Source organism: Haliotis cracherodii, unplaced genomic scaffold (assembly GCF_022045235.1).
Source record: "Haliotis cracherodii isolate W230 unplaced genomic scaffold, xgHalCrac1.p SCAF_13, whole genome shotgun sequence".
NCBI lineage: Eukaryota > Metazoa > Mollusca > Gastropoda > Lepetellida > Haliotidae > Haliotis > Haliotis cracherodii.
The window spans coordinates 5561178-5586858 of record NW_027266268.1 but is presented as its reverse complement, the minus strand read 5'-3'; the positions used below and the strand labels follow the sequence as shown (position 1 = coordinate 5586858).

General features: G+C 40.7%; 2 protein-coding genes and 1 pseudogene across 3 annotated transcripts; all 3 read right to left on the bottom strand.

The window, feature by feature from the left end:
* Positions 1-12: 12 nt before the first annotated feature.
* LOC139459537 (uncharacterized) lies at positions 13-24423 on the bottom strand. 2 transcript variants are annotated; one of them, XM_071241068.1, is made up of 4 exons: positions 24382-24423; positions 5147-5234; positions 3484-3786; positions 13-3027 (listed from the first exon to the last, which is right to left on the bottom strand). In XM_071241068.1, the coding sequence occupies exons 2-4, from the start codon at positions 5213-5215 to the stop codon at positions 1342-1344; spliced, it is 2058 nt and encodes a 685-aa protein (XP_071097169.1). In that variant the 5' UTR covers positions 5216-5234; positions 24382-24423; the 3' UTR covers positions 13-1341. The 2 variants fall into 2 exon arrangements, with proteins under 2 accessions (XP_071097169.1, XP_071097170.1); XM_071241069.1 differs by lacking the exon at positions 24382-24423 and adding an exon at positions 6438-6451.
* Positions 9780-11111, bottom strand: LOC139459538 (tropomyosin-like; annotated as a pseudogene).
* LOC139458788 (structural maintenance of chromosomes protein 4-like) lies at positions 18937-21065 on the bottom strand. Its single transcript, XM_071240206.1, has one exon. It carries the CDS (start codon positions 20655-20657, stop codon positions 19707-19709), a length of 951 nt encoding a protein of 316 aa, XP_071096307.1. The 5' UTR covers positions 20658-21065; the 3' UTR covers positions 18937-19706.
* Positions 24424-25681: the final 1258 nt, after the last annotated feature.

Here is a 25681-nt window from a genome sequence, read left to right as displayed (position 1 = left end):
GAATTCCACATTTCCAATATTTTCACAACAAAATCATTGTAATTAGTTTTCAATCTGTAGCAATAATTAACCATTCATAAAACCTTTTCCTCAAGTACATAATCACAACGAAGTAGCTTTAATACAAACCCTGGTTATACATGATGTTTTGTCAATGGATGAACATTATATACAGTACAATAAACATGAGTATGTGCCTAAATATGAATAACATTGTTCTTAAGTATATGGATTTAAAGTGACAGACCTCCACAGAGGTAAATAACAGCAAATATAAAGAGCGATGTTCTTTAACATTACTAATGTTTAATACTCAAATCAAGTCTCCTCAAGTATATAATCACAACGAAATAGTTGTATTTGAAAACAGGATTATACAAGGTGTGTTAATACTAAAGTAATATCATTGTTGTGAATTATCAAATCTGATCCAGGCAAGTCAGTGGTTAAAACGTAATCGTGCATATCTCCGGGTATAATGCACCTAATCACCTCATAATTGTGTGGTCCAGACTCGATTATTTACAGACCGCCGTCATATAGCTGGAATATTGCTGAGTGCGACGTTAAACAACAAACAAACAAACAAAACCTAATCACCTGTGTAGCACATTGTCCCAACCAATCCTCCTCCATCTGGGTCCTTTACGGTAAGCAAAGGTGATGGGGACCAGAATCATCAGGAGGTGATACAGATGTAAACATTAACAGCTGAACGTGTATATTTGTACACTGAAGACTTTGGTTAACAGTTTTTGCATTTTAAACTTTTGAATATCTAATGAGTGTGATATCCTCCAAACGTTTTTCGAGCGTCAAATGAAAAAAAACATAAACTCAAGGTTGAAAATATCCAAGTAAAGAAAACAAACCATTTTAAGTAAGCCTGTAGAACATACATCTTAGAACGTAGATCGTTCTTGCAAATTGAGACAAAAAGACTCAGGGGCTGGTGCAAGATGAACAGAAAAGTGGATAATGTCAATATTTTACAATAAACAACGTATGTGACTTTATACAAAACCAAAACATTCATATTTAAATTTAGTCAAACACCCTTGCGTCGAAGTTGAAGGGACCCACGAATATACATCGAGTAAATACAGAAAAAATACGCAGCAGCCAAGCTTTTACTTCAAGACAACCCTAAGTTCGACACATTAAAGTTGGACACAACAGTGTGTGATTGTAAGGGATTTTGACTTCATTAGTATATTTCATAAAAAATATCAAGCGCGTGGCAGTAGAATTGGACCTCAACATATCCATTGAACACGGGCATTCCGCGTGACGAGGCTACCCAACTGTCCTCGAATCTATATGGGGATTTAAAGGAGGAAATCACGCCCAATCATCTTCATCCACCACCTTGTGTTCTGCCTTGAACTTCTCAGCTTCTTTAATTGCTTCTTGCTTCTGCTGTTTGATCGTTGGATCTTCTGGCGGAGGAGGAGGTAAGACGGCTTTCATCTCCCTTTGAATCCTCTCTATCCTCCTCTGCACCTTTGTGTCGAACTCCAGCTCTTTCTGGGCAACAATCAAACCAATCGACACCGTGGCGTCCTTTGCCTGTCTGTTCAACTGGGACATCTTTCGGTTGACGGCGTCTTTGTCGTTCTCTCCACCCAATGCAAGCAGCTCTCCAAGACTAGCCACTTGATCCATCAGATGCTTCTCGGACACTTCAACATACATCTCTGCCAAGTTATTTACCATGTACGATAGCTTGTTGGCTTCAGATGCTTGGACATAGATTGTGTCCCTCATCATGTCCGACATCGTGTACTCAAGACGAAACTCTGCCCCTCGCTTGGCGCCCTGGACGAAATTCTTCACATTTTCATCCATGGAGCATTTGATGATGTTTGAAATTGTTGTGAAAAATCTCACCAACTTTCCCCATTGTGTTCGAACCTGTCCAAGAGCCTTGATACCTCTCTGCAACAACTGTTTTATTTCACCAAAGTTGACCTTGTCAAGATTAATGTGTGCAAGTTCCTCAATGACTGACGTCACATGGGCATTGGTTTCCTGTAATGATTTGCTTTTGCTCTTGAAGTCCTCTCTGATTGATTCAAGAGAAGAGGCATGTTGTTCAACTTTGAATCTACACTGTTCACTATATCTTGCTGAAGCTGAACTGGAACTATCCTGCTCTTTAGTGGACATCATGGGTGTTGGTGTTTCCACCGATTGTCCAAATGCATGTGTACAGAATGTCTCCAGTGCTTTCATATTTCCTTCCAGCCTTCCTGCTATATGCTTCGCATCTTTTTCTTGTGATTGTACCTTGGCAAGCTGCTTACCAGCAGTCTTCATTATCCTGATGAGTTGATACCCGTCAACTACAATGTCGTTCACTTTCTGCTTACAGACTCCTGAGTAGGACTTCAAAGTCTGAACAATATCCTGAAAGGTTGCCTCGACCATCATGAGAGGATCCACTTCCGTTCCCTGCATAATCTGATCAAAATTGGTTACGAGAGTCTTCACACAAAGTGATAGCTGTGGGAGTTCCAGCATCAGAAGAGCTTCCTTGTCTTCATCTTTCTGCACCTGCTTGTCTTTGGAGGATCCTTTTTTCGCGGACTTCCTTGTAACAGAATTGGTGACTGACTGGAAGACACCAAGTGTGCATTTAGCCAGCCCTTCCACGAAGTCCATACCGATCATGCTCCAACCAGATGGCATAGAGTCCATGGCTTTTTGATACGATTTTTCGGCCTTTTTAAACTGGTCGCGTAATTCATTGTACTCCTCCTCTGCGAGCTTCTTTCTTTCTTCTAATGACTTCATTCTCAATGTCTTCACCTCATGATCCTTTTCAGCTTTGAGCAGTTTCTCAGAATAGTGACCTTCGGCAAATGTGCATGCTTTCTGTAGTTCTCCTATCAAATCCATGATAGTACAAAATCGTGTCTCCACTTCTTCAGCCCGTACAACGCATGTGTCAGTAATGCGTTTAATGTTAGCTAAGTAATCAGGAACTAGATGGCGCACTTCCATTTCGGATCCATTGACAATGTACTGAAAAAAACAGAAATACAGCCATATGGGACCCACATACACTGAACATGGAACATGTCTTGGACTGTCCTTGGGCCAAGGAGAGGGGTTAGGTGTCTGGGAGATGAATGGAGTCTGGGAGGGAGCCACGTGTCGAGAACAGTGTGAGGATGTGTCGGAGAGAATCTGTGTGTTAAAGAGAGAGACGGGGTGTCTGGGAGAGTTGAGATGTGTGGTTGAGAGTAAGATGGTCTTAAAAGGGAGTTCACTGTTTTGGAGAAAGTCAGTGTCTCAAGAAGAAAGCGTCATGGAATTTGGAAGAGCTTCAGGTCGGCTGAATGCGATTCTTGTTGTCTGAGAGACTCAGGGTTTCTAGTAGAAAATCTGGTGTTCAAGAGCATCACGTTTCCTGGGAGACTGAGGCATATACTAAAATTAAGTCATTCCTTAATGCATATTCAATGTCAAAATAATTACCTTGACTGCGTTCTTGACGTGTTGAGGAATCTGCAGTGTCAGCAGCCGAATTTGATCCATGTTTTTGTTGGCCAGGTTGAAAGCATTCCATCCCTCATCAGCAACTTGAAGGATGCTGGTCCGCAGAGACTCCGGGTACTCGGTGTGTTTGAAGCGATCTCTAGTCATGTGTTCCGACACAAGAGACACGTCCTTGTCCAGCGTGACGAGGACCAGTTGCCCCAGGAGACACACCGAGAGAGGGGCGGGGCACAGCATTTCCTGCCAGTTCATGTGAGGCCCGAGGACCAACATCATGTCCTCCTGAAATGTGAAATTAGGCGATTTTCTACATTATTTTGTTGTGCCCTCTGGGGATTCTGGGATGGACTTTGTCCCCAGCATCTTACACTGGTCGAAATAGGCGACTGAATCGGGATGGGGGGGGGGGGGGGTGAAGTAACCGTTTGTCTTTTCAAACAACAAACACCTTTGTTCATTTTTTTTAATTTCATTCCAACGATATGTTTCTTTCAAGAGGAAGGGGGCAGCATATGTTAGTATCCGTACTGGAATAACTTCATTGAACCAATGTATGACGTGGTTCCTAGTGTGTTATCTTACCCAAACGGCATTTACAGGTCATTGGTACTCTGAGTAAAGTTTTATGTTAAAAAGAGCCCAACAAATGCTAAAACCCAACCTTTCCATAAACACAATACAGCTACTTCTCCAACCCCTCTACTCAATCAAGTACCGCCTAACGTGTCCAAGTACACCTACTTCCCTAAATCTACTAAATCCCAATAATACTATCTCTTCAATACTACCTTCTCCGCCTCCCCAATACCACAAACTCCCCAATACCACTCCCTTCCGAATACCACCAATTCCCAAATGCCAGTATCTCCGAATAATTCCAATTCTGGCAACTCATCAATACCATCACGTCCACAAAGCCACGACCTCCCTAATAACATAATATCTCAATACTACCTCAATATCTACTACGAATACCTCCCAATACCAATACCTCCCCCATCCCGCTAACTTCTTAAAATGCCACCTCCCAAATGCCACTGCTTAACAATACCGCCACCTCCCAAATACTACCATCTCCCCAACATCTCCATTTCCCAAAATGTCACTACCTCACGACCTCACCACTACGTCCCTAATGCCTACCACGATTTCCCCCAAACCACCACCTCCCCATTAACACTACCTCCCAATACTAATACCCCCTAAATACCACTACCTACCTATACCAACACCACTACCTCCCCAATATCGCTTTCTTCCTCAATGCTGCTACACCAAATAACACCACCTCCGATCCACAATGTGTGTGTGTATGTGTGCGATTAAAGTGCTAGCTCACTGAGATACCATGCCGCACTTTAACATGAACACCCCTCTCAGACACAGTATACTGACTCCGAGCCGACCGGTCCTTGTTTTAAGCCCTCAATGCCGAGCGCCAGACAGGGTAACAACAAGTACCATCTTTTAACGTCTTTTGGTATGCCGCGGCCGGGGATCGAACCCCGGACCTTCCGCACTCCGGGCGGACGCTTTACCACTATACCACGGGAGAGGTCCCATACAGCTGAAATACTGCTGATCGAGACGACAAACAAAACAAAACAACAAACAAAAATCGCATTCTTTTGGAATACAGTACCTTCGTATCTTTCGGGCTCATTAGGTCCTTCTCTGCCTTCGCAATCGTCTTCTTGCTGACATCCGCCATGATGTCTCACTCAAAGTCACTATAAGTCCAAACAAACCAAACAACCTATATCCAATTCATTAAAAAACAATACGGAAATGCGTGTACAGTGACTATGTCGATAAGTCAAACGTTTGCATACATTTTCCTCCGGCTTTCACGTCCGGCCGATTTGTGATGTATACATAGTAGTAACATGTGTTTAGTTTTAGTGAGCTAAGGAGCCCTACTCCACGCTTGAACTTTGCGTGGACCATAATACTGCCTGACATTGAGGCAATTTCAACTACGTGTGTTTGTTTGTTTGTTTAACGTCGCACTCAGCAATATTCCAGCTCTATGACGACGGTCTGTACATAATCGAATCTGGACCAGACAATTCAGTGATTGACATCATGAGCATCGATCCACAACAATTGGGATCGATGACATGCATCAACCAAGGCAGCGAGCCTGACCATCCGATCCCGTTAGCCGCCTCTTACGACAAGCATAGTCGCCTCTTGAGACATGGGTTGCTGAAGACCTATTCTATCCCGGATCTTCACGAGAACCTGATGTCATCTTTACATAATATAATATATAGGCTCCGAAAATACTGGAAAACATCGTTTTGCTGTGTGTTAAAAAGAAACTTTTGTTGCATAACTGACAAAACTGTTCATCATTGTGGCTCAAAACGACATTCACACAAATGACCCGACTCAGCTTGACTCGTGCGCTTGTAAAACTCACTATTATATCGATCTCATGTTACTATGCATGATTCGGCTGATATGTCATTATATGATACAGTGCTAGACCACCGCGATACCATGCCGCAGTTTAATACGAATACCACACTCAGACACAGTATACAGACTCCGAGCCGACCAGTCCTCGTTTTATCCTCTTAATGCCGAGCGCCAGGAAGGGCATCAATAATTAAAGTACCATCTCTTAACCTCTGTTGGTATGACGCGGCCGGGGATCGAACTCTCGACCTTCAAGGCGGACGCTCTATCCTCTAGCCATAATTAGGCATCGGTGGTATCGAAGCCATGTGAGACTCGTGTTTTATGTAGATAATTCAAAAAGATAAAAGAAAGTTCGGAATGTACGAAAACTAGGAAATTCTTAAAATAGAATAATTCCAATCCATAACATGTTCTTAAAATCCAAAATCTTATTTTCATGCCTTCCCATATATAGTTCAAATAAGAAACTGCGTTTCTCCGACTAGTCTCATAAGGAAACGAAAAACCTTCCGATCTGTTGACATCTTGTCTTGATTCAGGAGAACAACAACTGCATGTGTCACTCACAAGATGAACCAATACGTCACATCGTCAATTGTTTTTAACATCTTCATCTTGAAAAACAGAAAAAAATACGATATATGCCCATGTAATGTAGCGGTTTTATAAAGATTGTACCCTGCATTAATTGTCTGACAGAACACATCAGATTTTGATTTTGATAGAGTGACATTTACTCCGAATTTGATGATCTAATGTCATGTTTTGTGACTGGGGCAATTAGATATTTGACTACCCTTACTATTGCTTCCTCTGTTTGATCAGGGGAGTTAGTGAAAGAAACTACACAAATAATTAAAACTTTCCTTTGGGTGGGTGTTGCTTGGTTGACAATTTGAATTATTAAAAGTAGACAAAATGTATTGATAACAACTTCTTTAATAAATGTAAAGGAGACGTTTCGGAATAGACCCTTATACAGTTGTCATGCAAGACTGTAAGATGAACATGGTACAGAATATATACACCTCGTCATAAATATCGCACCCTCCACCTTTTTTCACTAAGTAAAACTGGATCTTCAACCTCATAAACATGGTGCTTAGAAAAACACATTAAACTATTTATATGGCTTCATGTGAGCGTTCAGTCAGAAAATTGACAACACTAGACCGAATTTGAGCACAAATTGAGGGTCTAATTGTAGCAAACTAAAGTTCACAAAAACTCCGTAAAATAAGTATGGTTGCCGGAGTCGTTACAACAGACACACAACACAGTTCACATTTCATTAATGTCGAACACACTAGTAAGGTCCACAATGGCTTGTTAACTCAGTATCTGGTGTAACCACCTCGCACTTGGATAACAATGTTCTACATGTTATCCAAGTGCTGGTCACCAGACGTCTGAATCTCTGTTGGGGGATCTGCTGCCACTCATCATGCAATGCATGGGCCAATTCCTGAAGGTTCTGAACTGGAGGATCCCTTGCTCTCACCCTACATCCCAAAATATCCCACAAAGGCTCAATAGGATTAATGTCTGGACTTCTGGCAGGCCAGGGTAGTGTCTCAATGGCGTTGTGTTGGTGATGCTGAACAACAGCTCGAGCACGATGTGGTCTGGCATTATCGTCCATGAAGACTGGACGTGTGGCGAGAGCATGGTTATCGAAATGAGGCACAACAGCACCATCCAGGATCAAGTTCTGGTACCTCTGTCCATTCAGTGTTCCGGGAAGTGTGATGAGGTCAAGTTTACAATCGTAGGAACAACCCCCCCCCCCACACACACACACACCATGACGGATCCATCCCCAAATGGAACATCAGTTTGAATGTTCCTCTGATCATATGTTGTGCCTCTCTGCCTCCAAACTCGTGCCCTCCCGTCTGTATAATGCAGCAAAAATCTGCTTTCATTGGAAGCATGTCCATGTCCTCAGGTTCCAGCGAGCACGTGCTTGGCACCAGGCTAAACGGGCATGGCGGTGCTGATTTGTGAGGAGTGGACGTCTGATTGGTCGTCTTGCTCTCAATCCTGCAGAATTTAGGCGTCGTCTGATGGTGCTGATGGACACTTTGTTGTATGGATGCCATCCATGTCGCAGCTGTGTACAAGTAGACTTAAGCTCGATCTTCCCTGTCAATGTTTTTTTCTGGGACGTCCAGAAGCAGTATGCTTACGTATTAGCCTGCTGATGACAGTGTGATTAATATTCAGTTGTGCTCCAATAGCACGACATGACATACCAATCTGATGCACACCAACAATTTGCCATCTTTGGTTCAAAGGTACTGGACGCTTGGGCATTTCACTGGTTGGTCAAAATAAAGCTTAATTTATGCCTAAAACCAAATTTTAGCTGTGTCTGCCAACATAACATACGCCAAAAGAGGCTATGTGCATACATCATTTTTAGCAAACCGACCCTCGGTACAAGCATGCTCAACGTAAGCATGCACGTGCAGCTCGGAAAAGGGTGTGTTAGTCATATCATGTTCACAGATGGTGTAGTATGTGAAATATGTACTTGTAGTTTAAAAAACATGAAAATTATATTTTCTACTTTTACTTTAAAATGTGTGGTGCGATATTTATGACGAGGTGTATATATAGTAGGTGAAGGATTAACAGTAACAACAATTGCATCCATGAGTGAGGATAACTTGAGCAGGTTAAGTAATGACAACAGAAGGATAACATACTATAACAACTTGATGGACAGAGAAGACATGACGGGCATTGACATGAGCAGGTCAAGTAATGACAACAGAAGGATAACATACTATAACAACTTGATGGACAGACACCAGACGAGGTGGAAGCCAATAAGACAGGAAGCCAATTCAACAGGATAGGTTTACATTGGTATTGAGATTATTATTCAATGAGTTCATAGTAGGCGGATAGGATGAAATAGCCTGGATCTCTGTTGATTGGTTGCTTGTGGCGGTGAATGTGGACTGCTTCAGTTAGTTTTCTTTTGATGAAATCATTGAGGTTGTTGGAGAGGAATTAGACATTGTCCCAGTTGATGTTGTGATTGAGGCAGTTGCTGATATGGTCCGAGATGGCAGATTTACTATCTGATTTGATGGTTGAAGCTTTGTGCTCTTTGATTCTGGTGTTCATGGGGCGGAATGTTTCACCACAGTTGCACCACACCAATGCTTGTCCACAGTTGCAGTCAATTCTATCTTTAGGTTCTTGGCGTTTAGTTGCGTTTCTGCCGTTGGCTCTTAGTACTTATCCATAAACTGTGTCTACTTTGTCACCCGTCAACTTCTGAGTAATGCCTATCAAACAATTCAATTATCAACTCACAGTATCGTTACTTGGTCTCTGGTCGAAGTACAACGGATGCTGTGTTGTCGTGAATGCTTTAACGGCAGATGAGGGGAGATTTCGAAAGCGAAAAAAGCCTGATATATTTCCAACCTCGATTATCCTCAAGACAGAAAATAGAGTACGAAATCTATTTATGAATGGGAAAATTCGTCTGTTGCTTGTGAGAGCGGAATGATTAATGATCAAGCAGGCGACAGTAATTTAGGCCCACCTCGAGATGGGAAACACGCAAAACATAACAGATAGATTACATCATAGATAAATATTTACCAGAGTGGGCGGAAATTTAGGCCTGGCTGGAGAAATACGCAAACAATTACAGACCTATTTGTCAGTGTTCCAAGGCACAATAGCTACATAAATCTAGTGTCAGGCATTCACCAATAAAACCCACTCAACAGTTTCAACAAACACTTTAATAACTCGAGTATCTTTCAAAGTGATATGGAGACACGAGTCTTGGCAAAATATCAACTGAAGGTATCCCTTATGTTTTCATTCAACAGACGGCCTATTTGTCAGTGTCCAAACATACATTGACACTGATCGACATGAATCCACTGCCAATCGTTCTCAAATAAAACCTGATCAGCAAACACTTTAAGAACTTGATTATCCTCTTCACGTGATGGAGACAACAGTCTTAGCAACATTGTCAAGGCATCATTTCTGTTTTTATTTACCAGTCTCCATCGTCATCATCGCAAACGGCCAGAAATTCAGGACGAGAAAGCACCTTCTTCCAGAGATCTGGTTGTGTAATAAACTCTTTAAAACTGTCAAACAAACTCTTAAGCGGTAACCCGATCTCTGCTATATCATGCATGATGGCTGTTTACATCTCTCAGTACCTCTGCTCGTCCCGACACTTTACCCAGACGAGTCATCACCTTCCTGAACGCTGTTAAGGTTCGATTTTGCTCGTTAATGTCCTTCCTGTATGTAGAAATATTCTTTTGAGTCTCCACCATTTCGTTTTTCATTTTGGTCTTTTCCATTTCACGTTTCTTGATATCGCCTTGAGTATTTTCACGAGCTTTTGCCATCTCACGTAGAGCGTCTTCGGCACTGGATAAATCCGACTTTGTGGAGTCAAGGCAATGTTCTGCATTATCAACACATTTTTTTAGTGCTGTTTCAGACGCTAACAAGAGCGATAATCCGACAAAAGGTATGAAGAACGTCACCCTTCCTGCTATCTGAACCTCGTTTCTAGTTGCAATGGCGTCTTCGTATTTAGATTGTGCCTTTCGGACACGTACCTCAGAATCTTTCACATCTGACTGAGCACTTTCAATCTTCTTTCTCTGCTCCTCGAGTGTTTTGGACTAAGACTCCAGTGAATCTTTCATGCCTGCCAGAGATTTAAGAATTTCTTGATGTCTCCTCTGCATGTTTGATAGTTCTGCTTCCTCTTCCCGACACTTTTTGGTTTGACGACGGATATGTTTTTCTAACTCACTTTCAGCCATTGAGAAAGCCGCACTAGCATTTTCTATGTTTCGTTTGACATTGTAATATCTAAATTGCAGTGCAACAATTAGTTTGTCAATGAATTGGTTACCAGTCTTGAACTGGGTCACCTGTAATCCAGCCATTAGTTTGTCAATGAACTGGAGACCCATCTGGAACTGGGACACGACCAAACTGGGCACATGTCGCTCTCATCCTCCAAAAAATACCATCGCCATCTTCTGAAAAGGAGGAGCTGAATGAATTTTCAGTTGTGGTTGTGATTCTTTCCCATCTAACTCATGCACATGTTTCAGAAGAATGTGAGTTGAAACGGTCCACAGTTCACAGGACAGTATTAAAATGAGCATCAGTTAATTAGTTACAATATGTAATTGGAGGATGTTGTGGTCATTCCCCTATGTATGCTATCAAACACAGCTGCTGTGTCTGGCACAGACTCGACAATAAGGATGTGAGAACAGAGGATCAAATACACTGTTGACCCACAACACACTATTTTCCAGAACATCCAGGATTGTTTTTGGTAAACCTTAGGAGAAATAATTTTTCAAGCATTTCCGGGATCAGATCTAGGTTGTTGTTTTTTATAAAAAACAAACCAAACTCCCAGTGGACCTCTTCCACCAAAATATCAAAAGGTTGGCCTTTAACAGCAGTGTCAAAACAGGAGCTCGAACACGTACATGTCTTCATCCAGTGTCGAAACATTTACGCCTTTAGACTGAAGATTCTATACTTTTAACGTTTGTCGATGAGTGACACGCCACCAATGCTTCGTTTCCAATCATCTCCGTCTCTTTATCGCTGTCTACGCACATCACTACTCTCGCTCATGAGTGTAATTTGATTGGACGGTTATCATTGGCGTTGCAACATTTACGTCGGGCTTAAAACAAAGCTGTGGTAATGAATGGATCCAGGATACTTTGTCGCAATACTAAAGAGATAAAATAATGTGAATAATTGCGGTTCCTGCGAAGGGCACAAAGAATGGGCTTAACATGTAACCATGCGGGAAATCGAACACTAGTCGCATGACAATGTAACATACGTTAACCACTGGACTGCACTAACTCTTTCAATGAATGAAGTAGTAGTTTCTTCTTTGCCACAATTACAGTAGTGATATCCAAGTGATCGAATTATCATCTTTAACCTATGTTTATACAGTGAATGAGCTTGGCTAACCCTCCAATCGCCTAGAAACATAATAATGGTGAATTTGGGATTCGAACCCAAGAACATAGATTTCTGGCACGCCCAAAGGACGCAACACAGATATAACATGGACAAATTCTAATTAATGTTTGTCAAGGTTACCCTCCAGACTCGATTACTAGGCTATCATTTTATATCAGGTTATGTGACCTTAGACCTTATTATCGTTGACTATATTACTGGTTTTCATTGCTGACATGACTTTCTGCGAAAATTTCAAAGAGCGTCAAACGACTAATGCTCAAAACTTGTTTGGTCACATTTACAGCCATCAAAACCTTAGTAAAGCTTTCAAAATAATTTTGCAGGTGACTTTTTGCTTTAACTTGTGTTTGTGACTGGTGTCACTGGTGGATTAGGACACGCTCACCTTCTCGCAAACACCTGATATCATCACAATAGTCGAGTATTAAACAGGCAAACCATTTGTTGATAGCACGAGTGAGCAACACCCCAGACATGACGAGCTACGATGACACAATCAGTGAGAACGCTCGTTTTTTGGGCCGCACAGCAGGCATTTGGTACTTTCAACCTATTCTACACATTCCATATCTTATGAACACAAGCAGTAAATAAGGAAACTAGAGGCAGCCACCCTCATGCCATTTTATCAAAACAACAAGAAAGTATAACAGACCACCATGATATTCCAGTCAGTAAATATGACTTCTCGACCTTGACCTACATCATCATATTTTTTCAAGATGCAGAAATACCAAGTCCAAGGATTGTTAAAAAAAAAGTGCAGCAGTAACTGCCAATGAATAATACAACTTTCCACAATGACCTGAAGATGGCTTTGACCTTTGGTAGACATGCAACGACACTACCATGTATGTATCAAATGCAATGCCTGTTGAAGTACTATTCCTCAGGAATTGACAAATGATAAGGTCATGTTTTACAAACGTTGACCGTTACCTTTGACTTATCTTGGCCAAAAAACTTTCAAAGAAAAAGGGAAAGAAAATAATATCACTGGATCTCCTGACCTTGACATTTGACATTTGTATGGCATGTGTCGTAAGAATTCCTCAAGCCTATACTTCATATGTCCATGGCAGGATATATCCTCATGTCACACTGTCATGTTGTCAAAATAAAATATGAAACAACTCAGGTGACCTTGACCTTTGACAATTTGCAAAATAGGCGGATGGTACATTTATTTCCAGTGTTTTTGATCATATATCATACACAAGTTGCGACAGCCTCAGAACATGATATCATCCTTGTGATATATTCCAAAATAACAGATGAGATATAGAGAATCTCACCCGAGTTCTTTTGGTATGAAATATATCAACACGAGTTTATAAAAGTGGAAGAACTTTTCCACTCTTATCAACGAGTATTGATATATTTGATATGTTTTGGGTTTTTTATCATCCAACATCATTCTTCCAACTATTTCAGTTTGTAGACAGTAACAAACATTTGCTTAACCCTCTTGGTGCCACGGGACCATATATGGTCCCTCACTTTTCACACCCGCATAGTGCCAGGGGACCATATATGGTCCCGAGAAAATGCCCTTTTTAAACTGTGAATTTTGATATTTAACACCAAGTGCGCAAAGTCAAAACTGTAGCCATCATCACCCCAATCATCTTAGCTTTAAAATCGTGTAACTCATACTTTATACAAGGCTACGGATTGCGAAATATGGCGAGATTAGTAAAGTGGCTACCGCTCTTCTCGGCCTTTTTCTGCCATGTTTGAACACCAAGCGAATGACGGCGAATTTTGATTATGCACCAATGTCACATACACGTAAATATTTTCAGACAAAATCCGTGTTCATAAGAAAAAATATGACCTGAGTGGTCAGAGAGACATATTTTTCCCAACTGTAATACTTATTCACGTAAATACAATTCTGTTCACTCCTTTATGAACACGTTTATTTACACGTTTTGTATATTTTTATCGACTATCGGTAATGGCGGAATGGTCGGTACGCATGAGAAAACGACAGTGTATATTTCCAGTACATTTATGCCGTTCATTGAATGAATTTATAACCATCATCACCCTAATCATCTCAACGTTAATATCGTGTAACTCATATTTTATGCAGTGCTACGGATTGCGAAATATGGCGAGATTAGTAATGTGGTTACCGCGCTTCTCGATCTTTTTCTGCCATGTTGAACTTCATGCGAATGAAGGCAATTTTTTATTATGCACCGTTGTCACATACACGTAACTATTATTATATCAGACAGCCAATTTGAAAAAGAAATCTGATCGGACCGGTCAGAAATATTCACTAGTCCCCACTGTTTAGTTATTGGCGTAAGAGTACTAACGTTTAGTCGGCCAGGGAAGTTTTTTGTTCAAGTATTACATATGTTTATCGACTGTGTCATGGCGATTTAGCACGGCGCTACATACAGACAGACAGTGCAGATTGTCTTTTTGTTTATGATGCTGATTTACAGAAAATATTCAAATCAAAGATACGGAAAGATAGCTATAATCGTTAATATTAAGTTGGTATAGTGTATATTTATGGGCAGGAGGTTCATGATCAAAACCTAAACATTGAATGGCCAAGCCCGAAGTGATCGACAGGGCACGTTCGCATCATAGCAGTGCCGTGATTTTTTTGTCTACCGGTTGCCCTACATACTCGCCCGTTCAGACAAATAACTGCTACTTTTTTCATATGAAATGACGAAGAGTCATGTGTGATTGCTCAAACTAGCTGACCGTGTGAGTGACTTGCCCTAACTGTTTCACATTTTGTCGCAAATGGAGATTTTAAAAGTGTGGCCACGACATCTAACGTGAGTCGACGCCATATTGTAAACAAATATTGTGTCAAGGTCGGTTCCAAATGTGGTAGCTCGGGCCCCGTTTCTGTCGATGGTACAAGCGAAACAAACATAATGGAACTACTGAAAACATCAACATAACTTCTACAATGATGCCAGCAATACCTCTTTGCATTTGGATTAACTGCTTATGGATACGATGTGTTGTAAAGTTCGATTGCGATTTATTTTTCCTTTCATTGAAACTGTGATAATGGCGCTGTGATTGGTGTGCTGAAATAGTATTTTCCATGAGTCTAATGTACATGGTACATGCTGTGATTGTAGAAGATAATTGATAATCAATTGTGTATGCATATATATCATCAAATCCACATTACTAATCTCTTCAGAAAATGGAATATATTATAGCTCGTTTTCAAACATTCTGCTATGGATATTAGATAAAAAAATAATATTAGATTTACAAATTATTTATGTACACTGTACTCTCGATTAACGTATGATAATCTATTGCAAGTCTTCAACTCTTATTTGATATGTCATCGGAAATGTCAGCAATGAGTACAATTAATTTTATTTCGTTACAATCTGCAATTTTATTCAAATAGGCTAATAGACGGTCGATGATTTCCCGCCGCTGTGAATTTGTCGTCTGGACAGGTGCGCGTGATTTGACCTCGCGTGTTGTGACGTGGATGACGTCACTTGAAACAGCTGATCTAATGTTGTGGTAGTATAATGGATACACGTGGTTTCCTTTTCCAAATAACAATATTCTCTTTGACTGAACTAGAAAGCATATCTAGTACATCACTATTGGAAAATGTCTACGGCGACCGACGAGTGAATGAGATCGCTTATCATTTGACTAACGGTGTTAGTATATTTGGCGCAGTTTTCTAATTTTGGTATGTTGACATGTGCTTTTCATATCTGTTTGAATGCTTGATATTCCAAAAAAATAATATGCATTTAGTTGAGTACAGTGAGAAAGCTGTCAAAATGGATCCAATATTAAACCATCTAGATTTTTAATATTTTAGCTTCATCTATTAGAATCTCGAATGGTTCAATTTATAACATAAACAGTAAAAGTAATCATAGATCTTCTCACAATATATAGATAATCAATTTCTGAAAGACAAAGAGTTTTTAGTGTAAATGTGAATTCGTTTTGTATGTCTTTTTTCACTCTGCATTACCAAATACTTCGACCAGTGACATATAGTAGTAACTAGATTCTACTTAGTTTTTTATCCTAGGTATGAAATAGATTTTTCTTTGTATTGATTTGTCCAAGAGTAAAATCAATACATTCTTGTGTTTTTTTCCACCATTTTATTTTGTATATCTTCCCTCCAAGCTGTTGTTTATCTAGGCCAAAATTAAGAAAAAAAGGAAAGACATAATAAACCATTTTTATGTAAGATTTTGCTGGTTCAATTTTCGAAGTTCAATACCAAGAATATATTTTTCCTTTTATGACAAATAATTCCATTACTTTCATTGACAAACGATCATTATCTTTTTCAAACTTTTCCTTCAGTAGAATGGGATGGAATGGGAAACTAGTGGAAATAAACTATCACGTATGCCCTTTAATGTACATGTACACACCTAGCTAGGTGTAAATACACTTCTAAAGTCGTATTTATAAAACAAATGAATAAATGAAAGAAAAAGTGGTATTTTATGGACTGGCCATACAAGTATATTTTGAGCAAAGGTCTCAGTTAGGCAGCCAAGTGTGAAATACGAGCTGATACGAGGATGTGTTTTCTGGTGGTCATAGTGAAACAATGACATATGGCGCCCGAGTTGCGAGTGATCGAAAATAGGTTTGTTGAATAGATTTGCTGCCCATGAAAACGTTTCAACAATTTTGATTGAATCTACATGTACTTACTCTTGGGTGGTATTACGTTAGTATAATCTTGTTAATTATTATGAAATAACAATGATGCCTGATATTGAGCGATGTCAATTTGAGTATTGTTAGGGCTGTTTAGCGATCTTTCACATTTTGTCCTTTGAAAATGTACGATGTCAATTACCCGGAAGTTGTTTTTATCACTAATAAAAGAGCACGGTCATTGAAACATACATGGACGTAACCGGGATTTCTTCACGATATACATTCCAAACTGTCATTCGTTTTGTGACATAATCTTTGAAACAGTCTGTGTATGAATTAATCACGACCACTTCCGTCAATTTTGTTTTGACGTCAAAAACACGCACAATTTCATCGGTTTTTTTATCGGTAAATATAACTCACGGAAAATTCTCAGTGAATGTGTACTACAACATAAATATTATATGTCTATCACTGTTAGGACATGTACTTGCCAATGATATGAATTATTGGTCATTTAGATTTCAAACAAGGGCGCTTACTTGACTTTGCTTGCCATATTCGGGTGCGTCCATATTACGATTAATGTGGAAAAGTAGGAAACTTTTAATACTAGCACATTTATCCATGGCTGGGCAGTGCATAGATCTTTTGGATTTGGTGACTTTAGATACTGTTGGAAAGACAATCAACCCGAGTTGCATGTTATACAATTTGGTTACACTGTGTGAAGAAATAAAGACGTTGCAACACTTTTGATACAATGTATACGTTTTTGTAACCGCGACGTCAGCACAGTGCGGCACTGGGCGGTTTGCAGGCTGACTGACGTCCAGGCACCATGAGGGTTAAGTGTAAAAAGTACTGCCCACAGGTTCAGTAGCAGAGCCATCAGTGATGTCATTTGATTGTGACGTCATGGAAACGATGACGTCACAATGGTCTGCAGAGCATTGTGATGCAATTCTATCGCCGCTATATCTACATATAGAATACTATTCACGAGTTTATTACTTACCATTTATAACGTTTTTAGAATTATACTGTTGAGTGTGAATGGGCTGACACCTACACGACCAACGGCATATCCAATTGAGTTTAACAGAATAATACTTCAAACACGTCAAAAGTTGAACCGTATGAATTTGATACCATATAACGGTCCACCTTTAGAGTTCAGGCGTCCGTTCCTCAAAATTATCGTAGCGCAAAGGTTTTCGCAACTCACACACTTTAACTTAGCCTAACGACTGTCGTTGCGCGACAATACGATCGCCTTGTGGAACGGGGGCTTGCACATCAGAGTTTACAATCACGTCACAATTCCTTGATGACGTAATTTATGGAATTTTGTTGCAAGATCCATTGGCGAAATAATGCCATGTGACGTCAGCCTAGCAACAAGGTTGTTGGGGGTCATCGGATGTGCATAAGCTCCTCTCAGTGATCTATCATCTCCACATGAAATGTCGTTGAATAAGCCAAGGGATGTTGAGAGCTTTTAATATTTGTTCGTGAAACGAGTTCGGAGTGTACATAAGCACGCGTTTTGGTATTACACAATGTGTAATACAGCTGTATGTTTATTAAACGGGTGATCTCTTCACGGGCAAGTAATAAAATGTAGATATCGCATGATCTCACCCAAACGATATCTCCCGTGGGAGCCAGTTTTGGATGATAAATAACGACACTATTGCAACGAAGAGTGTCATCAAATGCGATTTAGTTCCTTCCATGACAGTCTTTGAAAAGACATACAACTCTCCACTATCCTCATCAATAAACAGCACAGAATTGCTTTATGAATAGGCAAATTCGTCTTTTGCCCTTCATAGCTGGAGAAATATGCAAGCAATTATAGACCTGTTTGTCAGTGTCCCAAGGCACACTATCTACATAAATCTACTGTCAAGCATTTCCAAATAAAACCCGCTCAACAGTTATACGTTTCAACAAACACTTTAATAACTGGAGTATCTTTCAAAGTGATATGGAGACACTAGTCTTGGCCAAAGGCATTATTTCTGTTTCCATTCACCAGTCTCCATCGTCATCATCGCAAACGGCCAGAAATTCAGGACGAGAAAACACCTTCTTCCAGAGATCTGGTTGCGTAATGAACTCCTCAAAACTGTCAAACAAACTCTTAAGGGATATCCCGATCTCTGCAATATCATGCATGATGGCTGTTGCATCTCTCAGTACCTCTGCTCGTGACCTACAATCATCTCTAAGATGACCTTGTCTTTCGACGAATTGTTTTTAACAGTTTTATATTAGTAATGTTACATTTTTGAGAGATGAGTTGCGAGAGGTCAGCGGGATAAATAGCCTCAGAATACTACAATTACTTTTCATTTATTTCGAAATAACAAAAGAAATAATAATGACAATACTAAATAGTGTGAGTTCACTTCAAAATGAGCTACTTCCATGACAGACTTTGCGAAGACGTACAATTACAAAGACAACAGTGAACATGATTCCTACAGTCGAATTAATCGGTGTAACACCAATTCACCCATTCACTTTCTCACTGACCATAATTAGCATATAAGTCGTGATACCCTGGACAGGAAATTACATACAGTAAACAGAGTTATTTCCCTTCTCAAATATCCTCAAAAAGCACGGAATAGTTTTATGAATGAGAATTGTTTTCCATAGCGGGATGCTTAATATTCAACAGAGCGACGGGAATCTAGGCCTGGCTGGAGAAACATGTAAACAATTACAGACGACCTATTTGTCAGTGTTCCAAGACACAATCACACTGTCTACATATATTTACTGTCAAGCATTTCCAAATAAAACCCGCTCAACAGTTATAAGTTTCAACAAACACTTTAATAACTTGGCGGCCTTAATAACAGCCTTGGCAACATGTCAACTGAAGGTTTCATTCAACTGACGGCCTATTTGTCAGTGTCCAAACATACATTGACACTGATCGACATGAATCCTCTGCCAATCGTTCTCAAATAAAACCTGATCAGCAAACACTTTAAGAACTTGATTATCCTCTTCACGTGATGGAGACAACAGTCTTAGCAACATTGTCAAGGCATCATTTCTGTTTCCATTCACCAGTCTCCATCGTCATCATCGCAAACGGCCAGAAATTCAGGACGAGAAAGCACCTTCTTCCAGAGATCTGGTTGCGTAATGAACTCCTCAAAACTGTCAAACAAACTCTTAAGAGGTATCCCGATCTCTGCTATATCATGCATGATGGCTGTTGCATCTCTCAGTACCTCTGCTCGTCCCGACACTTTACCCAGACGAGTCATCACCTTCCTCAACGATGTTAAGGTTCGATTTTGCTCGTTAATGTCCTTCCTGTATGTAGAAATATTCTTTTGAGTCTCCACCATTTCGTTTTTCATTTTGGTCTTTTCCATTTCACGTTTCTTGATATCGCCTTGAGTATTTTCACGAGCTTTTGTCATCTCACGTACAGCGTCTTCAGCTCTGGATAAATTCGACTTAGTGGACTCAAGGCAATGTTCTGCATTATCAACACATTTTTTGAGTGCTGTTTCAGAAACTAACAAGAGTGATGCTCCGACAACAGGTACCCATATCGTCGCCCAACCTGCTGCCTCAACCCCGTTTCTAGTTGCAATGGCGTCTTCGTATTTAGATTGTTCCTTTCGGACACGTGCCTCAGAATCTTTCACATCTGACTGAGCACTTTTAACCTTCTTCCTCTGCTCCTCGAGTGTTTTGGACAAAGACTCCAGTGAATCTTTCATGCCTGCCAGAGATCTAAGAATTTCTTGATGTCTCCTCTGCATGTTTGATAGTTCTGCTTCCTCTTCCCGACACTTTTTGGTTTGACGACGGATATGTTTTTCTAACTCACACTCAGCCTTTGAAAAGGACGCACAAGCATTTTTGATATGTTGTTTAAAGTTGTAATCTCCAACCTGTAGTGCAGTCATCAGTTTGTCAATGAACTGGATACCTGTCTGGAACTTGGACACGACCAAACTGGGCAAATGTCGCTCACATCCAAATGATACCATCGCCATCTTCTGAAAAGGAATAGCCGAGTTTCAGTTGTTGTTTACAGTTTGTTTTTTTCTTGCTGGCTGCTGTTGCTGTTATCATATACCCACATGGAGAGTTGTTACTTGTGCAAACGTCCACTGACGTGGCTGGCCCACCATTGCTTTGCTTAGGAAGTGACGTCACCATCTCAGTCTCTTATATCGCTACGATCAGACTAATTTGATTGGACGATTATCAGTTGCGTTGCTGTGATTTGAATCGGGCTTTAAATGAAACTGTGAGTCCAGGGTAATTTGTTGCAATGCCATTGAGATAAATTATTGTGAATAATTGCGGTTGTTTCAAGGGATGCAAAGAATGGGCTTTACTTTTGCACCATTATTAGAAAACTCCAAGCCGAAGAATTTTTTTAATAAAGGTGCAACAGTAATTGGAAATACTAAACCACTTTCTATATTGACCTGAAGATGACCATGACCTGTGGAAAACATGCAACGACATTTGATGTGGAAGAATTTATTCAGATGCAGGCATACATCCAATTTTATGCTTGTTGAAGTAGTTGTGCCCAGGAACTGACAAAAGATATTGTCATGTTTTAAATACGTTGACCTTTACCTTGGACTTATCCTGACTAAATACAAAACATGACCCATTCTTAGAGGTTTGATAATAACAACTTATAAGTTCATAAGTTCATATGCCAAAATAATTCCCCAAATCAATACTGCATAAGTCCATTGCAGGATATCCTCATTTCACTTTGTGACGTCAAATCATCACAATTATTTCAACATAGACGCATGCATTTTTATCGTTCTTTTATTACCAATGCTGCACGTTATGCAGAAATAATACACACAATGGGTTTCGAGACTCCGACTTGATGGAGAAATAACCTTAGAATACAACATTTCTATTTTAATATATTCGGAAATAGCAGAAAAGAAACTATGACAATATCGTAACTATGAAGCACAGACACGTAGACACACCCATGCCGTACAGCCACGTGCCTACACATTGACACATTGACACATCGTCTTGTTCGAACAAATACATGAATAACTTCTGAGAAAATATGCAAAAATGCACACTTCCCCATCATACATACACCCTTACCTTACCAACATATACCCTTGCTTTACATGCATAAACCTATCCCTACAAACATAAACCCTTCTCCCAACATACACAAACCGATTCCCCTTCATACTTACACCCTTGCCTAATATACACACAACCTTGCCCTGCATACATACACCTTTCCCCAAGTACATACTCCTTCTCCTATATACACACAACCTTCCCCTACATACATACACCCTAAACCTACATGTATACACCCTACACCTACATACATGTTCATACACCCTTCACCTACATACACACAGTTCCCCTACATACACACACACCCTTCCTCTACATACACACATCCTTCCCCTACACACACACCCTTCCCCAACATGCATACACTCTTCCCCTACATGCATACACCCTTCCCCTACATGCATACACCCTTCCCCTACATGCATACACCCTTCACCTACACACACACACTCTTCCCCTACATGCATACACCCTTCCCCTACATGCATACATCCTTCCGCTACATGCATACCCCCTTCACCTACATGCATACACCCTTCACCTACACACACACACCCTTCCCCTACATGCATACACCCTTCACCTACATGCATACACCCTTCCCCTACATGCATACACCCTTCACCTACATGCATACACCCTTCACCTACATGCATACACCCTTCACCTACACACATACACCCATCCCCTACATGCATACACCCTTCCCCTACATGCATACACCCTTCCCCTACATGCATACACCCTTCCCCTACATGCATACACCCTTCACCTACACACATACACCCATCCCCTACATGCATACACCCTTCCCCTACATGCATACACCCTTCCCCTACATGCATACACCCTTCACCTACACACACACCCTTCCCCTACATGCATACACCCTTCACCTACACACACACCCTTCCCCTACATGCATACACCCTTCCCTGTACATATACACCCACCCTGTCTAGACATATATACATCCTGCCCAAACATATACACACAAGCTACATATAATATACACACCCTGCCTATACATTGTACATACAAACACACCCTGCCTTTACATATACACACCCTGCCTATATATATACACACACACTGCCAATGCATACACACAGACCCTGCCCATACATATCCACACACCCTGCCTATATATATATATATATATATATATATATATATATATACACCCTAATAATACATATATACACATTCTGTCTATACATATATACACCCTGCCTATACATATACACTCTCTGCCTATACATATACACACACCCTGCCTATACATACAAATATACCCTGCCCATACATACAAGCACACCCTGCCTATACATACAAACACACCCTGCCTATACATATATACACACCCTAATAATACATATAAACACACCTTGCCTATACATACAAACACACCCTGCTTATACATACACATACACTCGGCCTCTACATACAAACACACCCTGCTTATACATACATACACACACCCTGCCTATACATATCCACACCCTGCCTAGACATACAAAAACACCCTGTCTATACGTACAAACACACCCTGCTTATACATATATACACACCCTAATAATACATATACGCACACCCTGCCTATACATACAAACACACCCTGCTTATACATACACACACACTCTGCCTCGACATACAAACACACCCTGCTTATACATACATACACATACCCTGCCTATACATATCCACACCCTCCCTATACATACAAACACACCCTGTCTATACGTACAAACACACCCTGCCTATACATACAAACACACCCTGCCTATACATACAAACACACCCTGCCTATACATACATATTCACACCCTGCCTATACATACATCCACACACTGCCTATACATATACACACCCTGCCCCTACATACATCAACACACCCTGCCTATACATACAAACACACCCTGCCCCTACATACACACACATCCTGCCTATACACAAACACACCCTGTCTATACATATACACACCCTGCCTATACAAAAACACACCCTGTCTATACATATACACACCCTGCCTATACATACACACCAACCCTGCCTATACATACATACATACACCCTGCCTCTACATACAAACACACCCCGCCCCTACATACAAACAGAACATGCCTATACATATCCACACACTGCCTATACATATACACACCCTGCCTATACAGAAACACACCCTGCCTATACATACAAACACACCCTGCCTACACATACACACACACTGCCTATACATACAAACACACCCTGCCCCTACATACACACACCCTGCCTATACATATACATACACATCCAAACCTTTCCCCTTCCGTGTAGTCAGTTGACCCTTTGCTTCGGGAAGATAGCATAAATCCGGACTAGTACAAGCAGCCACACACACACACACACACACTCACACATACACACATACACACACACACACACACACACACACACACATAGACACACACACAAAAGCGAGCGCGCGCACACGTGCATGCACGTTACTATATAACCTTGAACCCCTAATTCCCATCAAAACACACCTCTCCATTTAAACAGGCATCATAAACATATTACTAAACATAATAATGTAACATTTTCTCCCCACGCAAATAAAATAACTATTTGGTAGCGAGTGAGTGTACTTACGGTCTGTTGTGAAGCGAGGAAGATGAGAAATATCACGTGAAAAACATGCGAGGACTTTATATAAGACGCTGCTACGATTTCCTGGAAATCCAGATTTCCAACAAGCGACTGGTTTTTCCACATTCAACAATTCTCGGGGAATAACCAATCGCCAGATAACAGCTATTTATAGAACATGCAGGGCTCTCTGCTGCTGCTGGAGCGTTCTGTCGCCTTGACCCAAGAGATAAATGTCAGCATACCACTTGTGACAGCATGTGAATTTAAACTGGGCAGGATTTATCGAGAATTCTGAACTTACTGCCCTTGACAGGCAGATTACAAAGAATCATTATGTTTTTGAAAATTGGGATAATTCCAGTCCGTGTTCTGTTTAAATCAAGACGTGTTTAAACATTCCATGCAATAATGTGTAATACGTTATTGAACCCTTCAGACTTCTGCAGCTCTCCCAGTAATCAGTGAAATACAAAACCCCATTGTAAAGATGCTTGTGATACAGTCGGGACACTGACATGATTATGGTTAGTTTTCTTTTGTTTTTATTTATTTATTATTCTCAAACCATGACATAAATTGTCACCACAATAACAAGTATTCGGGTGTGTTTAATTTGAACTGACATTTGCGGAAGATTTGGGGCAATCTCTCCGGGTTTTTGTTGTTGTTTTTTTGTTGTTGTTTCGCCTCTCACTACAAGCTGACCACCTCCGTGGTCTAGTGGTAGAGCAGAAGGGTCATACCAAAAGACGTAAAGGGCTCGGCATTAAGGGGCTAAAACAAGGACTGGGCGGCTCGGAGTCGGTATACTGTCTCTGAGTGGGGTGTGCGGCATGGTATCTCAGTGAGCTCGCACTATAAATCGACATCAGTCCGGACAAGTACAAGCAGCCACACACACACGTGCATGCACGCCGCGAAATAAGTGCCATAACCCTGAACGCGACGTTAAACCCAATTTCACCTCACCTACGTACTAAAACATGAGTTGCTGAAGACCAATTCAAAACCGGATATTCACGAGGTACCAAATATCTGAGCAGGTCTAGTGAGTGAGTGAGTGAGTTGGGTTTAACGCCGCTTTTAACAGTATTCCAGTTATATCGCGGCGTGTCAGCTTAATGTGGGAGCAACGCCCGAAGTGATGCTGGTCTTAGACGTTTACCACCTCGCTGAGCAGGTTCAGATAAATCGATGTTTTTGGTGGTATTTAATCGCAAATGGAAATCGGAGGGGTTAGTTGTGTCGAAGAGGTCACTTGCCCCTATGACTCTAGTTCTTTCAAATGATAGGCATTGTC

Bases quoted from the DNA above. Each gene is read 5' to 3' on its own strand.
- LOC139459537 (XM_071241068.1), bottom strand. From the start codon at position 5,215: ATGGCGGATGTCAGCAAGAAGACGATTGCGAAGGCAGAGAAGGACCTA. The intron at 3,787-5,146 runs GTACTGTATTCC...TTCACATTTCAG, and splicing joins TGAGCCCGAAAGATACGAAG to GAGGACATGATGTTGGTCCT. The intron at 3,028-3,483 runs GTAATTATTTTG...TGTTTTTTTCAG, and splicing joins ACGTCAAGAACGCAGTCAAG to TACATTGTCAATGGATCCGA.
- LOC139458788 (XM_071240206.1), bottom strand. From the start codon at position 20,657: ATGGCGATGGTATCATTTGGATGTGAGCGACATTTGCCCAGTTTGGTC.